Source organism: Notolepis coatsorum (assembly GCF_963971535.1).
Source record: "Notolepis coatsorum genome assembly, chromosome: 20".
Taxonomy (NCBI): Eukaryota; Metazoa; Chordata; class Actinopteri; order Aulopiformes; family Paralepididae; genus Notolepis; species Notolepis coatsorum.
The window spans coordinates 9,471,162-9,489,369 of NC_140184.1; the positions used below are offsets into that span (position 1 = coordinate 9,471,162).

The window sequence follows — 18,208 nt, forward strand, 5'->3', positions numbered from 1 at the left end:
GCTTAAATTAGGTTTATATTCTAGTTCAGACTATCAAATGCAGGAATATAAAGCTCATTTGTGTCAGGGATCACACAAACATTGTATGGCCTCATGAAGTTGGAGCCCCACATTCATTGTTTATGGATCAGCCCCAGATTCAACATGCTGGTTACATCACCGATTGGAGGGTTCTATCTCTGACTTCTAGCTTCAGGAGAGAATGGCACATGTTCACAAATATTGACTGAACTGTCTTGGGGCACAGGAACAACATATGTGACTTCTTAAAATGGCTGCCGTTCCCCTTTAACCTCTTAAGCCAACAAGGTTGATATCTTAAAGAAAAAGATGGGGGATGAATAGTTCAAGTGTAAAGTTCAACACACTAGTTTCAAGTTTCTCAAGTTTCTTTAATAGTTGTCATACAGAAGTACAGAATACTTTTATACAAAATGCTTCTTTCTGTTACACTCCAGAGACTACTGTTAGTAATAATTACTATGTAATGTTAGTTAGTAAATTGGTATGCTATTGGTATTTTTTTTGTTTATTTTTATTTAGTTTTACAATGCAGTTTGCACAAATTTGCATAAAGCAAGCATTTGTCGACGTTGATAAGACTATTAAAACTTGAAAAATATCTGTTTAAGGTTGCTTTAGAACAGATAATAAATATGCGATTAAATTGCAATTAATCACTTAACTATGGACAATCATGCGATTAATCAGATTAAATATTTTAATAGATTGACAGCCTTAATAATATTATGACAAAAAATGGAAAATTATTTATAAAATTCTTAATTTTTTATTAATAAAATAATAGAAAATACGGCATCAGGCTATTATTCTAAAAGTATCTATACTAATAAAATGGAGTATTGGACTGCTTTTAACGACTGGGTATCGCGATACTTTCCGGTGTATCGTGCAACACTACCTTTAATACGAAATGCTGACACACCTTTCCCAGCCACAGTCTGAACTCACTAAAGTTCTAAGCAAATTATTGTTTTGTTTATCAAACATTTTTATTATTATTATTATTATTTTTGTATATACATGAAACATAAAACATGACAACACACAATATATAATAAATAATAATAATAATAATAAACAGGACTTCACAGGACAACAATAATAATAACAATAATGACAATAGAATGACAATATAAATAACAAAAATAATAAATACAGAACCTAAAAATTAAAACAAATTATATTATCACAGACACCACAAAAGACATTTCCTTCCCCACTCCCACCCCCGGACCCCCCAGGACCAACACCCCAACCCCGCTCCACTGCTAGAATAGTGGCCTTAACTTTCTCGGCCCTAAGCGGATTATTGTTGTTATTATTGCAATGTAGTGCGGTTTCATCATCTTCTTCTGTGGTCTGTGTTCAGATACAAAGGACAGGCTCCAGACCTCTTAGGGAAGCAAGACAGCGTCTATGAAGGTAAGTTATGTTGACTTGATTATAATATTGGGTTTGTATAGAATCTAGGGATGCTCGATATTGGCTTTTTTACCGATACCGATATTCCGATATTGTCCAACTCTTAATTTCCGATACCGATATCAACCGATACCGATATATGCAGGGTTTCCCCGTCCAAAAAAACGGAATAATTTGAGGTAACTAATAATTTCACTGGATATATATATAACAAATATTGTTATTGTTTTTTTTTGTTTTTAAACCGATACCGATATTTTCCGATATCACATTTTACTGCCGATATCGGCCGATAATATCAAATTGCCCCCATGGGCTTTACACAGGGTTCGCACAAGGTCCTTGAAGTGGTTAAAGTGCTTGATTTTTGACCAAAAAAAGTCTAGGCCTGGAATTCCTTGAAAACAGCCAATTTTTTAACAAGGTGCTTAAAAAGTAATTGAAATTCAAATCAACCATTCGCATTGAAAGTTTTGTTCATCCATGATAAAATAGTTCTCCATCAAGAAATATAATCTTTTTATCTAAAGTGTAACTAATTGTCGGAAGGTTTTAATAATTGATAAAGAAAATTAAGTGGATTGTATCCTTTAAATGCCATTTTAAAATGAAAAATAGTGCTTGGAAAGGTACTTGAAAGTCCTTGCATTTCATTTTGCAATGTCTGTGGGAACCCTGTTTACAGATCAAGAAGAAACATCACAATAGATCCACAACAAAAACCACCATAAAATCCACAATTTTGCAACACCCCAGTCCATACCTAGTTGTGTGTGTGTGTGTGGCCGTTTGCAGAGGACTGGGACATGCTGGACGTGGATGAAGACGAGAAGCTGACGGGGGAGGAGGAGTTTGAGCTGCTGGCTGGCCCGCTGGGTCTGAGCGAGCGCAGGCTCGTGCCCGAGGCCGTCCAGTTCCCAGACAGCGACCCCCTGGGAGCCACCGTCGCCATGGTGACGGCCACCAACAGCATGGAGGAGACCCTGCTGCAGATAGGTGAGCACGACTCTCCAGTCGTTGTAATTCTTGACGATGCTTATTTGTACCGTTTTTATTTTTGTATCCACTTTTTCTCCTCCTGTTTTTCTGTGTTTTTCTCCCATCCCAATTTAGTCCTGCCAATTCCCCCCTCCCCTTCCTGGTCGTTGCTCGCATGTGCCCCCCACTGGTCGGTCTAGGGAGGGTTGATAGATACTATCGCATGTCCCCTCCGATACATGCGGAGTCAGCCAGCCACTTCTTTTCACCTGCCAGCGCGGACTCTCATTGGTGAGGTGTAACGTGTGGGAGGCTCACACTACCCTCACCATCTCCCTTCCTCGCTGTGCAGGCGCCCTGACCGACCTGTAGGAGTCGCTGTTTACAACGACCAGATTACCACCCACCGGCTTCCCTCCCGCTGACTCTGCCAATTGAGCCAGTATGACGGCCGGCCAAGCCGGAGGAACCCTAGCTCTGTTTGCTACAGTACTTGAATGAATTATCTTTCTTGTCATTGTATGGGTACGGGTACAACGAAATTAAAATGCAAACCCTAGGTGCTAATAAGATACAATAATAATATATTATAAATATATATAAACAGTAGCTTCTCTTATTGCACGGTAGCTTCTCTTATTGCACGGTAGCTTCTCTTATTGCACGGTAGCTTCTCTTATTGTACAGTAGCTTCTCTTATTGCATGGTAGCTTCTCTTATTGCACGGTAGCTTCTCTTATTGTACAGTAGCTTCTCTTATTGCATGGTAGCTTTTCTTATTGCATGGTAGCTTCTCTTATTGCATGGTAGCTTCTCTTATTGCACGGTAGCTTCTCTTATTGCACGGTATCTTCTCTTATTGTACAGTAGCTTCTCTTATTGCACGGTAGCTTCTCTTATTGCACGGTAGCTTCTCTTATTTTACAGTAGCTTCTCTTATTGTACGGTATCTTCTCTTATTGTACAGTAGCTTCTCTTATTGCACGGTATCTTTTATTGTACAGTAGCTTCTCTTATTGCACGGTAGCTTCTCTTATTGCACGGTAGCTTCTCTTATTGCACGGTAGCTTCTCTTATTGCACGGTAGCTTCTCTTATTGCACGGTAGCTTCTCTTATTGCATGGTAGCTTCTCTCCTCTTATTGTACGGTAGCTTCTCTTATTGCACGGTAGCTTCTCTGTTCTCGTATTGTACGTACCTTCTCTTATTGCACGGTAGGCTAGCTTCTCATTGCACGGCAGGGTGTGATTACAGAGGTATTTAAATTACCGGTAGCTTAGTTGTGTTTAGTGCACTTATGGCCCTGGGAAAGAAACTGAACTCTAGCCTGTTAGTGTGGGTAAACAGGCTGAAACTTAACGCAGCCATGCAAAGTGTTGGTCGCTGGGGTGAGACGGGTCCTTGGCGGCCTTGACTGCCTGCTCACCGATGATGATGTTGTTGGTGGGTAGAGTTCTCTGTCTCAGCACAATCCATGTTGTTCCTCATACTAGCTCCAGCTAGTTAGCCGCAAAAACTATCACAAAATCAATGGGGTCAAGCTCCTGTCTTGCGAGCACGACCCCATCACCTTTTTTAATTGGTTTGTGGCTAGTCTGAGGAACAGCATGGATCGTGCAGGGAAACGACTCTACCGATCAACAACATAATTGGTAAGTAGCAAATATGGCTAGCGTTTCAAAAAAGCTCAACAGGTGGCTAAACATGTCACCAATTGTCATGTAAATAGGACACACTGGTCTCCAGTCTGGCCCATGCATTGGTATTGAGGTGTGTGTGTGTGTGTGTGTGTGTGTGTGTGTGTGTGTGTGTGTGTGTGTGTGTGTGTGTGTGTGTGTGTGTGTGTGTGTGTGTGTGTGTGTGTGTGTGTGTGTGTGTGTGTGTGTGTGTGTGTGTGTGTGTGTGTGTGTGTGTGTGTGTGTGTGTGTGTGTGTGTGTGTGTGTCTTCAGGGTGTCAGAGCTCGGTGGAGAAGGGCTCGTCGGGCCGGGTGACCCTGGGGGAGCAAGCGGCGGCCCTCCTGAACCCCCATGACCGGGTGATGGCTCTGAGGAGGGTGACCGCCGCCGCCCAGGTGCTGCTGGCTCGGACCATGGTGATGAGAGCCCTGTCCCTGCTGTCCGTCAGGTAGAGAACACGGTGCCACCGTTACCCTCGGTCTGGAACAGCACTTCATGTCATGCTGTACTGGTCGCGTCTATTTTTTTTACCAACGGATTTCCAGTTCTGCGATCTGATTGGCCACTGACGTTTTTGGTGCGATCTGATTGGCCACTGACGTTTCTGGTCATGTGACATGTGCGCCCAATCGCGTGACGCCTGTGTCTTTGCCCATTTCCGCCTCGAACGGCATGCAAACTACCTAACGCCTAGTTTATCACTGGTTAAGCTTAGGCGACTCTTTCGAAGTTGGTTAAGGTTAGAGTTTGGAATCAGGGCTGGTGTTCTATCGCCCTGCTCTAAGACAAACTCTAACCTTAACCAACTTCGAAAGAGTCGCCAAGCTTAACCAGTGTAGAAACAGGCGTCACACGATTGGCCGATTGGAAAAAAATAAACACTTTGACTGCTGTTATGACAGGGTTAGGGTCTTTACTCTTGGCTACATTTGAACATTAATTCATACATTCTTTCTCTTGCTCTCTCTCTCTCTCTCTCTCTCGCTTTCCCCTCCCCCTCACCCCCCCCCCCCCCCCCCCCCCCCCCCACACACACACACCAGTGGTTCTAGCTGCAGCCTGGCAGCTGGTCTGGAGTCTCTAGGTCTGACAGACATCAGGACCCTGGTCCGGCTGATGTGCCTGGCGGCGGCGGGCCGGGCGGGTCTCTCCACCAGCCCCACGGCGGGCCCCGCTGAGAGGCCCCGCGGAGCCACCAAGGCCAGCAAGCCCATCTCCTGCCTGGCCTACCTCAGCACGGCCGTGGGCTGCCTGGCCTCCAACAGCCCCACTGCAGCCAAGCTGTTAGTGCAGCTCTGCACACAGGTACACCAGGCTAGTCCACAGGTAGACCAGGCTAGTCTAGAGGTAGACCAGGCTAGTCCACACAGGTAGACCAGGCTAGTCCACAGGTAGACCAGGCTAGTCTAGAGGTAGACCAGGCTAGTCCACACAGGTAGACCAGGCTAGTCCACAGGTAGACCAGGCTAGTCCACAGGTAGACCAGGCTAGTCCACAGGTAGACCAGGCTAGTCCAGAGGTAGACCAGGCTAGTCCACAGGTAGACCAGGCTAGTCCACACAGGTAGACCAGGCTAGTCCAGAGGTAGACCAGGCTAGTCCACAGGTAGACCAGGCTAGTCCACAGGTAGACCAGGCTAGTCCACAGGTAGACCAGGCTAGTCCACAGGTAGACCAGGCTAGTCCACAGGTAGACCAGGCTAGTCCACAGGTAGACCAGGCTAGTCCACAGGTAGACCAGGCTAGTCCACAGGTAGACCAGGCTAGTCCACAGGTAGACCAGGCTAGTCCAGAGGTAGACCAGGCTAGTCCAGAGGTAGACCAGGCTAGTCCACAGGTAGACCAGGCTAGTCCACAGGTAGACCAGGCTAGTCCACAGGTAGACCACGCTAGTCCACAGTGCCAACCTCTTTATCGTTGTGCTGTACAATACATTTGATCATCTAATCTAATCTGATAGCTCCGTATTCAGTTCTGAAATGATTCTCAGTTAATCAGATGAGCTATTTTGTGTTTTTGATGTGCGAGAACATTTACATGCAAAGTGAAAACGGAAATGCTCTGGTCACACAATAGCCTTGTGTCTTGATTTGATATGTTTATTTGCGAAGGGACAGAACAAAACTCCAATGTATTACAAAAAAGCTTGTAAACAAGCCAGATTATGAGGCCAGCTTCTGCTTATTACCAGGCTTAGGCTTCAGTGGGCTTTAATGGCTTAACACTGTGACCCCTAGATGTTCTGCAGCTAAAGAAGGCTTGGGACGTGTTATAGGCCAAATATAAGTATCGTATAAGTCTTTATTTGTCATCAGATTAACACACACACACACATGCGATGGGCGACCCACAGGAACACACACATGCACTGAGTTGCTGCCGAAATGTTCTCTGCACCTCCCATCCCGTCGTCCTTCCCCCCCAAGCGATACGACAGCGTTGGCGATCTGTTGTGCATGTTTTTCCATTGGGTTTATCTTATCTTGCGAGCACAGGAGCAGAACATGCAAACTCCACACAGAAGGGCCTGGGAGATACCCTCCACCTGGGTAACTGGCAACACGGCAACCTGGTCGAACCCACAACCTTCTAGCTGTGAGGCGACAGTGTTAACCACTACCCCACCGTGCCGCCTATGTGACAGGAAGCAATTAAATCTTTATTTAATCTGGAAGGATCATTGAAGGCAAGCTCTCATTTACAATGACGTGGAGAAATACAACACGTAATAAATACAACACGTAATAAATACAACACGTAATAAATACAACACGTAATAAATACAACACATAATAAATACAAAGAAAAAGAAAACAATATAGAGACCGAAAGTCAGACTGCAGACTGTGGTGAAGTGGTTTGCTATTAACGATTTAAACAGACCAATAGATACTAATGAATTGAGTTTAATGAAGTGATTAATGAAGTGCATTGCGAAAAAACATTCCATGTTTCTGGGGCACAGAAGCTAAAAGCGGATTTTCCTAATTCAGTGCCAACTCTTGGAACCGTGAGTGTGTAAGCCAATCACCAGAGCGAGGATGATGAGGTCCAGAGCTGCAATCCAGCAATGAAGTGATGTAGGCTGGGAGAGATCACCCACAATGGCCTTAAACCGGCCAAAATGTACTACAAGCAATCAAGCAAATACACAAAGGAATGAATGAAGGAACAAACGGCAGGTTCTCCTTCAGAATGAATGAAGGAACAAACAGCAGGTTCTCCTTCAGAATGAATGAAGGAACAAACAGCAGGTTCTCCTTCAGAATGAATGAAGGAACAAACAGCAGGTTCTCCTTCAGAATGAATGAAGGAACAAACAGCAGGTTCTCCTTCAGAATGAATGAAGGAACAAACAGCAGGTTCTCCTTCAGAATGAATGAAGGAACAAACGGCAGGTTCTCCTTCAGAATGAATGAAGGAACAAACAGCAGGTTCTCCTTCAGAATGAATGAAGGAACAAACAGCAGGTTCTCCTTCAGAATGAATGAAGGAACAAACAGCAGGTTCTCCTTCAGAATGAATGAAGGAACAAACGGCAGGTTCTCCTTCAGAATGAATGAAGGAACAAACAGCAGGTTCTCCTTCAGAATGAATGAAGGAACAAACAGCAGGTTCTCCTTCAGAATGAATGAAGGAACAAACAGCAGGTTCTCCTTCAGAATGAATGAAGGAACAAACGGCAGGTTCTCCTTCAGAATGAATGAAGGAACAAACGGCAGGTTCTCCTTCAGAATGAATGAAGGAACAAACGGCAGGTTCTCCTTCAGAATGAATGAAGGAACAAACAGCAGGTTCTCCTTCAGAATGAATGAAGGAACAAACGGCAGGTTCTTCTTCAGAATGAATGAAGGAACAAACGGCAGGTTCTCCTTCAGAATGAATGAAGGAACAAACAGCAGGTTCTCCTTCAGAATGAATGAAGGAACAAACAGCAGGTTTTCCTTCAGAATGAATGAAGGAACAAACAGCAGGTTCTCCTTCAGAATGAATGAAGGAACAAACGGCAGGTTCTCCTTCAGAATGAATGAAGGAACAAACCCCCTTCAGAGCCAAAAAGTGATGTATCAGCTACAGATTGCCGACCTCCTGGATCTACCAGTCATTTCTTCACTTAACGTCACAGTGACCAATCGCAGCCACTCTTATTGTCTGGGACCAAATACGGCCACGCCCCACTCCCAGTAAAAAGTGGGAATCTCTAGAATGGGTTTGGGGCGGCGCTGTATACGGAAGTGGCTTTCAAGGTGACGATTAGACAACACTTTCTGTTGTCAGTAGATGGCACCATTGGTTTAAAATTAAAAGGTGAAAATGTTGAAAACTACAATAATGCATTTCCCAAGAGCGTTAGCACAGGTCGCAGGTCACTGGGATGTGTCTATATTCTTCGACGTGAGCTGAACAGCGGTAAACTATTACTGCGACCTCGGTATAGCGACCGCGAATGGTAAACTAATTATCTTAACAAAAGTGCGCTGGTAGCGTTACATATGTTGTCTAAAGGGGGACATTAAGATTTTTATGATAATCGGCATATAAAGGACAACACAAAGCATCGTTAATTTGTAAGAAACCTCAATGAAAACGGTAATATTATCTATTGTTATGAAAATGTGCTAGAATCCTATCTAAATGTGGACGCATATGGTCTACGTTCCGTTAACAGTAGACTAATAACTTGGCCCCAATTTGTAAATAACAGCCATGTTGGGGGCGACAGTGGGTCGGGAGGTAGAGCGGCCATCTGGTAATCGGAAGGTTCAGTGTGTCGGGCAGCGTGTCGAAGTGTCCTTGAGCAAGACACTTTAACCCCTAACTGCTCCAGGTGAGCAGGTTGGCACCTTGCATGGTCGCCTCGCCGTGTGAGTCAATGAGTCAGTGAATGGGAATTCATTTTTTTAAACAAGGCCTGGAATTCCTTAACACATTGAGCGCCGGGCATTGTGCCCATCATTATACCCAGTCTGCCAGCACTGTAACCCTATGGAGATGTTTACCTTCTTTGCAGGGCTATAACCTTTTAAATATTATAGCTATATTGACATTACTATGGCCCATTCAACATCGATTATCTATCGTTCCGGATGTGGGAACGTTATATTTTTTCATTCATACATTGTTGTGTTAATACCTCTAGAGAGTTAGTACCTTCGAGAGTAAGCTTTTCTGCTGTAATTCCAAAAACGCTAGTTATAGGCCCTGACGCATATGATAGATTATCGATTGGCGTTTATTTCCTATACACGCTATATTAAAAAATTCAAATGTATATGATCGGTATACATTATACTTCATCATGCGTGAAGGAAAGGGGGGGGGGGGGGTCGTTTATAATTCCTTGATCGTCAGTAACGGCTTTATTTAGTATGGGTTGATATGTTGAGCAGATGGTTTGCAGTGAAATGAATAAACAATCGGGCTGAAAATAACATTATATTCCTCTTACCGATGAGACTGGAGGAAAAAGATCCCAATTATTTGACGTCGATCTCCTAGATCCATTTCCGGTTTGTATGGCGCAATAAACGCCGAAATCATATCGATTATTGCGTTTCGAAAGCGATCCAAATGCACTCAAGTGTTTGTCTGGACCCACGTAACAAGATATGACTGCCAGAGGGATTTCCTCGACGCACCGATCACCACTTCCGGTTTGACGTGAGTGTAACTCGCCCGACCATCCACCAGGCGGCGGTATTGAGGCGTTGCAATCTCAGACAGGGTGCCGCTGCAGTCCGGAGGGAGGCTGGATGAATTATGAATGCCATGGCGAAAAGATTTAATATTTATCCCAAAAACAATTTACGGCGTTGTTGGCGTTCAACGCATGGCGGTCATTAACGACTTACGCCGTTTATGGCGCACAATGTGTTAAACAGCCCATTTTTTAACAAGGTGCTTAAAAAGTCCTTGAAATTCAAATCAACCATTCGCATTGAATGTTTTGTTCATCCATGATCAAATTGTTCTGAATCAAGAAATCGTTTTTTTCTTTTCTGTTTTAATCATTTCTGACGAGTCGCTGTCTCACACGCTCCGACTGCTTTTCCTCATTTCTTCGTGTGTGATGCTCTAGCTGCCAAGAAGATGCTTAAAAAACAGCATTTAAAAGTGAATTGTATCCTTCGAGTGACATCCTTGAAAATGAAAAATAGTGCCTGGAAAAGTACTTAAAAGTCCTTGAATTTAATTGTGCAATGTCTGTGGGAACCCTGTGGGAGGAACAACATTGTAAAGCGCGTTGGATAAAAGATGTTCTAACAATGCACCGTTTATGTTGTTGTTTATCGCACCTGTTCCAGAACCTGATCTCCGCGGCGACGGGCATGAACCTGACCACGGTGGACGACCCCATCCAGAGGAAGTTCCTGCCCAGCTTCCTGCGAGGCGTGGCTGAGGAGAACAAGCTGGTCACGTCGCCCAACTTCGTGGTCACCCAGGCGCTGGTGGCACTGCTGGCGGACAAGGGAGCCAGACTCAGGACCGCGTACGACAAGGCTGACATAGAGAAGAGAGGTTTGTAGGCCTGCAGGACTGTGGGGGGAGGGGTAGGAGGGGTGCATTTGTTTGTTAGTTATTTATTGTTTCTTTCCTGCACATTTGTGTTGATCATCACATTGGTCATCATTGTATGTATTGTATCATATCAAAGTCTGTACCAGAATCAGAACGTTTTTCGTTGCCAAGTAGTTTACACATACAAGCAATTTGGTGCGACATTAAAGGACAGACAATGAAGGTAGCATAAAATAAAAGGTAGAATAAAATGGAATATAAACTAAATTAAAATAGAAGTACAATATAATATAATTATGAACTAAAATAAGTGCTCTAGGGAAGCTCAGTACTGAGTAATGATCAGTTGCGGTACATTTTTTATTTAGAAGGGGGAGTCAACATTTTCAAAATTCTACCAAAAATAATTGATTCATCTCCCGGTGTTTACCACTCCCTTTAACCCTTTCACTACCACACTGCAGACGGTAGTGTGGTAGGGAAAGGGTTAACCTTCTGTAGTGTGGTAGTGAAAGGGTTAACCCTTCGTCGTGTGACAGTGAAAGGGTTAGCCATTTGGTAGTGTGGTAGTGAAAGGGTTAACCTTCTGTATTGTCCCAGTGAAAGGGTTAACCAACTGGTAGTGTGGCACTGAAAGGGTTAACCTTCTGTATTGTCCCAGTGAAAGGGTTAACCATTTGGTAGTGTGGGAGTGAAAGGGTTGTCGTGTTGCAGTGAAAGGGTTAACCTTCTGTAATGTCGCAATGAACGGGTTAACCATTTGGTAGTGAAAGGGTTAAAGGCAGGTACACACGGAGCGCTGCGAAATAATTTCAAACGTCACCGTGTGCAACCTGTACAACAACAGTCATCTCAAACTACCGTAATTACACCCCGTGTGGTTGATTCTAGTCAGGTTTTTACCCTTTTGAAACACGTCTCACTCATCCAAATGGTTAACCCTTTCACTGCGACAATACAGAAGGTTAACCATGTCACTGCCACACGACAAAGGATTAACCCTTTCATAACCACACTACAGCAGGTTAACCATCTGTAGTGTGGCAGTGAAAGGGTTAAACATGACCTGCTGTCGTGCTTCCCGGGGCTTCGTCGTGGAGGATTTGACCATGATCAGTGTTTGCTGTAGATCTTTGTGACTCATATCGCACATCAATCTGTCTTCTTAGCTTCATCGCAAGGTGTACTTTCTGATTTGGTTCATGCTTTGTGTGTTAGCTTGTTTTTTCACATCACATGTCACCATTGGCTTTATTTGTTATTTGTTCATTATTGTTTTTGTTTTTTTGTGTTTTTAATTTTCTTCCACTTGTCTCCCTTCTCTCACTCACCGGGCGGGCTCTTGTCACTCTCTTGTTCCAAGCAGGTCTAATTGCGCATTTGTATGCCCACCCTTCCCATAACCCCTCCGCTGTAGGCCCCCTGGAGCTGGCCAACGCGCTGGCCGCCTGCTGCCTGTCCTCCAGGCTCTCCTCGCAGCACCGCCAGTGGGCCGCGCAGCAGCTGGTGCGCACGCTGGCGGCCCACGACCGCGACAGCCACCACAGCCGCGGGCCGCAGACCCTGGCCGACATGGCTGGGGACCTGCGCAAGTGCTCCTACATCAAGCTGGAGGCGCACCAGAGCAGGGTCAGTCATTTATTATTATTATTATTATTATACATCAAGCTGGAGGCACCAGAGCAGGGTCAGTCATTTATTATTATTACTATTATTATACATCAAGCTGGAGGCACCAGAGCAGGTCAGTCATTTATTATTATTATTATTATTATTATTATTATTATTATTATACATCAAGCTGGAGGCACCAGAGCAGGGTCAGTCATTTATTATTATTATTATTATTATTATTATTATTATTATTATTATTATTATTATTATTATTATTATTATTATTATTATTATTATTATTATTATTATTATTATTATTATTATTATACATCAAGCTGGAGGCACCAGAGCAGGGTCAGTCATTTATTATTATTATTATTATTATTATTATACATCAAGCTGGAGGCACCAGAGCAGGGTCAGTCATTTAGTCATTTATTATTATTATTATTATTATTATTATTATTATTATTATTATTATTATTATTATTATTATTATTATTATTATTATTATTATTATTATTATTATTATACATCAAGCTGGAGGCACCAGAGCAGGGTCAGTCATTTATTATTATTATTATTATTATTATTATTATTATTATTATTATTAATATTAATATTAATATTATTATTATTATTATTATTATTATTATTATTATTATTATTATTATACATCAAGCTGGAGGCACCAGAGCAGGGTCAGTCGCTGTTGTTTATTATTGTTTTATTGATGATACCAATTATTTTTCATGGCCTCCCTGTCTTGTCTTACTGCGTAGTGTAGGATAGTAAATCTCTCTTTCTCTCTCCCTCTCTCTATTTCTCTCTTGCTCTCTCTCTCTCTCTATCTCTCTCTCTGTCTCTCTCTCCCCCCCTCTCTCTCTCCCTCTGTCTCTGTCTCCCTCTCTCTCTCTACCCCCCTCTCTCTCTCTCTACCCTCTCTTTCCCTCTCTCTCTCTCTCTACCCTCTCTCTCCCTCTCTCTGTCTCTCTCTCTCTCTACCCCTCTCTCTCTCTCTCTCTCTCTCTCTCTCTCTCTCTCTCTCTCTCTCTCTCTCTCTCTCTCTCTCTCTCAGGTCATCACGTGCAGCTGGTGCAATAAGAAAGGCCTGCTGGCCACCAGCGGTAACGACGGGACGGTCAGGGTCTGGAACGTCACCAAGAACCAGTACAGCCTCCAGCAGACCTGCATCTTCAACAAGACGTGAGGCTCTCTAACCACCTCTTAACTAGCTGTTCAGACCTCTAACCACCTCTTAACTAGCTGTTCAGACAGGCTCTCTAACCACCTCTTAACTAGCTGTTCAGACAGGCTCTCTAACCACCTCTTAACTAGCTGTTCAGACCTCTAACCACCTCTTAACTAGCTGTTCAGACAGGCTCTCTAACCACCTCTTAACTAGCTGTTCAGACAGGCTCTCTAACCACCTCTTAACTAGCTGTTCAGACAGGCTCTCTAACCACCTCTTAACTAGCTGTTCAGACCTCTAACCACCTCTTAACTAGCTGTTCAGACCTCTAACCACCTCTTAACTAGCTGTTCAGACAGGCTCTCTAACCACCTCTTAACTAGCTGTTCAGACCTCTAACCACCTCTTAACTAGCTGTTCAGACAGGCTCTCTAACCACCTCTTAACTAGCTGTTCAGACAGGCTCTCTAACCACCTCTTAACTAGCTGTTCAGACATCAAACCACCTCTTAACTGGCTGTTCAGACAGGCTCTCTAACCATCTCTTAACTAGCTGTTCAGACCTCAAACCACCTCTTAACTAGCTGTTCAGACCTCTAACCACCTCTTAACTAGCTGTTCAGACAGGCTCTCTAACCATCTCTTAACTAGCTGTTCAGACAGGCTCTCTAACCATCTCTTAACTAGCTGTTCAGACCTCAAACCACCTCTTAACTAGCTGTTCAGACAGGCTCTCTAACCACCTCTTAACTAGCTGTTCAGACAGGCTCTCTAACCACCTCTTAACTAGCTGTTCAGACAGGCTCTCTAACCATCTCTTAACTAGCTGTTCAGACCTCAAACCACCTCTTAACTAGCTGTTCAGACAGGCTCTCTTAACCACCTCTTAACTAGCTGTTCAGACCTCAAACCACCTCTTAACTAGCTGTTCAGACCTCTAACCACCTCTTAACTAGCTGTTCAGACAGGCTCTCTAACCACCTCTTAACTAGCTGTTCAGACTCTAACCACCTCTTAACTAGCTGTTCAGCTCTCTAACCACCTCTTAACTAGCTGTTCAGACAGGCTCTCTAACCACCTCTTAACTGGCTGTTCAGACAGGCTCTCTAACCACCTCTTAACTAGCTGTTCAGACAGGCTCTCTAACCACCTCTTAACTAGCTGTTCAGACAGGCTCTCTAACCACCTCTTAACTAGCTGTTCAGACCTCTAACCACCTCTTAACTAGCTGTTCAGACAGGCTCTCTAACCACCTCTTAACTAGCTGTTCAGACAGGCTCTCTAACCACCTCTTAACTAGCTGTTCAGACAGGCTCTCTAACCACCTCTTAACTAGCTGTTCAGACCTCTAACCACCTCTTAACTAGCTGTTCAGACCTCTAACCACCTCTTAACTAGCTGTTCAGACAGGCTCTCTAACCACCTCTTAACTAGCTGTTCAGACCTCTAACCACCTCTTAACTAGCTGTTCAGACAGGCTCTCTAACCACCTCTTAACTAGCTGTTCAGACAGGCTCTCTAACCATCTCTTAACTAGCTGTTCAGACCTCTAACCACCTCTTAACTAGCTGTTCAGACAGGCTCTCTAACCACCTCTTAACTAGCTGTTCAGACAGGCTCTCTAACCACCTCTTAACTAGCTGTTCAGACAGGCTCTCTAACCACCTCTTAACTAGCTGTTCAGACCTCTAACCACCTCTTAACTAGCTGTTCAGACAGGCTCTCTAACCACCTCTTAACTAGCTGTTCAGACAGGCTCTCTAACCACCTCTTAACTAGCTGTTCAGACAGGCTCTCTAACCACCTCTTAACTAGCTGTTCAGACCTCTAACCACCTCTTAACTAGCTGTTCAGACCTCTAACCACCTCTTAACTAGCTGTTCAGACAGGCTCTCTAACCACCTCTTAACTAGCTGTTCAGACCTCTAACCACCTCTTAACTAGCTGTTCAGACAGGCTCTCTAACCACCTCTTAACTAGCTGTTCAGACAGGCTCTCTAACCACCTCTTAACTAGCTGTTCAGACATCAAACCACCTCTTAACTGGCTGTTCAGACAGGCTCTCTAACCATCTCTTAACTAGCTGTTCAGACCTCAAACCACCTCTTAACTAGCTGTTCAGACCTCTAACCACCTCTTAACTAGCTGTTCAGACAGGCTCTCTAACCATCTCTTAACTAGCTGTTCAGACAGGCTCTCTAACCATCTCTTAACTAGCTGTTCAGACCTCAAACCACCTCTTAACTAGCTGTTCAGACAGGCTCTCTAACCACCTCTTAACTAGCTGTTCAGACAGGCTCTCTAACCACCTCTTAACTAGCTGTTCAGACAGGCTCTCTAACCATCTCTTAACTAGCTGTTCAGACCTCAAACCACCTCTTAACTAGCTGTTCAGACAGGCTCTCTTAACCACCTCTTAACTAGCTGTTCAGACCTCAAACCACCTCTTAACTAGCTGTTCAGACCTCTAACCACCTCTTAACTAGCTGTTCAGACAGGCTCTCTAACCACCTCTTAACTAGCTGTTCAGACTCTAACCACCTCTTAACTAGCTGTTCAGCTCTCTAACCACCTCTTAACTAGCTGTTCAGACAGGCTCTCTAACCACCTCTTAACTGGCTGTTCAGACAGGCTCTCTAACCACCTCTTAACTAGCTGTTCAGACAGGCTCTCTAACCACCTCTTAACTAGCTGTTCAGACAGGCTCTCTAACCACCTCTTAACTAGCTGTTCAGACCTCTAACCACCTCTTAACTAGCTGTTCAGACAGGCTCTCTAACCACCTCTTAACTAGCTGTTCAGACAGGCTCTCTAACCACCTCTTAACTAGCTGTTCAGACAGGCTCTCTAACCACCTCTTAACTAGCTGTTCAGACCTCTAACCACCTCTTAACTAGCTGTTCAGACCTCTAACCACCTCTTAACTAGCTGTTCAGACAGGCTCTCTAACCACCTCTTAACTAGCTGTTCAGACCTCTAACCACCTCTTAACTAGCTGTTCAGACCTCTAACCACCTCTTAACTGGCTGTTCAGACAGGCTCTCTAACCATCTCTTAACTAGCTGTTCAGACCTCAAACCACCTCTTAACTAGCTGTTCAGACCTCTAACCACCTCTTAACTAGCTGTTCAGACAGGCTCTCTAACCATCTCTTAACTAGCTGTTCAGACAGGCTCTCTAACCATCTCTTAACTAGCTGTTCAGACCTCAAACCACCTCTTAACTAGCTGTTCAGACAGGCTCTCTAACCACCTCTTAACTAGCTGTTCAGACAGGCTCTCTAACCACCTCTTAACTAGCTGTTCAGACCTCAAACCACCTCTTAACTAGCTGTTCAGACAGGCTCTCTAACCACCTCTTAACTAGCTGTTCAGACAGGCTCTCTAACCACCTCTTAACTAGCTGTTCAGACAGGCTCTCTAACCATCTCTTAACTAGCTGTTCAGACCTCAAACCACCTCTTAACTAGCTGTTCAGACAGGCTCTCTTAACCACCTCTTAACTAGCTGTTCAGACCTCAAACCACCTCTTAACTAGCTGTTCAGACAGGCTCTCTAACCACCTCTTAACTAGCTGTTCAGACCTCTAACCACCTCTTAATTAACTAGCTGTTCAGACAGGCTCTCTAACCACCTCTTAACTAGCTGTTCAGACCTCTAACCACCTCTTAACTAGCTGTTCAGACAGGCTCTCAAACCACGTCTTAACTAGCTGTTCAGACATCAAACCACCTCTTAACTAGCTGTTCAGACAGGCTCTCAAACCACGTCTTAACTAGCTGTTCAGACATCAAACCACCTCTTAACTAGCTGTTCAGACAGGCTCTCTAACCACGTCTTAACTAGCTGTTCAGACAGGCTCTCAAACCACGTCTTAACTAGCTGTTCAGACAGGCTCTCTAACCATCTCTTAACTAGCTGTTCAGACCTCAAACCATGTCTTAACTGGCTGTTCAGACCTCAAACCACCTCTTAACTAGCTGTTCAGACCTCAAACCACCTCTTAACTAGCTGTTCAGACAGGCTCTCTAACCACCTCTTAACTAGCTGTTCAGACAGGCTCTCTAACCACCTCTTAACTAGCTGTTCAGACCTCAAACCACCTCTTAACTAGCTGTTCAGACAGGCTCTCTAACCACCTCTTAACTAGCTGTTCAGACAGGCTCTCTAACCACCTCTTAACTAGCTGTTCAGACAGGCTCTCTAACCACCTCTTAACTAGCTGTTCAGACAGGCTCTCTAACCACCTCTTAATTAACTAGCTGTTCAGACAGGCTCTCTAACCACCTCTTAACTAGCTGTTCAGACAGGCTCTCTAACCACCTCTTAATTAACTAGCTGTTCAGACAGGCTCTCTAACCACCTCTTAACTAGCTGTTCAGACAGGCTCTCTAACCACCTCTTAATTAACTAGCTGTTCAGACAGGCTCTCTAACCACCTCTTAACTAGCTGTTCAGACAGGCTCTCTAACCACCTCTTAACTAGCTGTTCAGACAGGCTCTCTAACCATCTCTTAATTAACTAGCTGTTCAGACAGGCTCTCTCTAACCACCTCTTAATTAACTAGCTGTTCAGACAGGCTCTCTGACCATCTCTTAATTAACTAGCTGTTCAGACAGGCTCTCTCTAACCACCTCTTAATTAACTAGCTGTTCAGACAGGCTCTCTAACCACCTCTTAACTAGCTGTTCAGACAGGCTCTCTAACCACCTCTTAATTAACTAGCTGTTCAGACAGGCTCTCTAACCACCTCTTAATTAACTAGCTGTTCAGACAGGCTCTC

At 44.1% G+C, this 18,208-nt stretch overlaps 1 protein-coding gene across 9 annotated transcripts in view; it reads left to right on the plus strand.

Annotated features, from left to right (window-relative positions):
* The window catches only part of herc1 (HECT and RLD domain containing E3 ubiquitin protein ligase family member 1), a 278,250-nt gene that overhangs the window by 172,035 nt on the left and 88,007 nt on the right, over positions 1–18,208 (plus strand). For 6 of the 9 annotated variants that reach the window (XM_084337465.1, XM_084337466.1, XM_084337469.1 and 3 more), the window contains exons 47-53: positions 1,394–1,446; positions 2,242–2,442; positions 4,375–4,549; positions 5,145–5,406; positions 10,406–10,619; positions 11,986–12,248; positions 13,312–13,439. In XM_084337465.1, coding sequence (XP_084193591.1) covers positions 1,394–1,446; positions 2,242–2,442; positions 4,375–4,549; positions 5,145–5,406; positions 10,406–10,619; positions 11,986–12,248; positions 13,312–13,439 — 1,296 coding nt within the window. The remainder of the gene's footprint in view (positions 1–1,393; positions 1,447–2,241; positions 2,443–4,374; positions 4,550–5,144; positions 5,407–10,405; positions 10,620–11,985; positions 12,249–13,311; positions 13,440–18,208) is intronic. The other 3 variants (XM_084337470.1, XM_084337471.1, XM_084337473.1) reach the window with 1 other exon arrangement.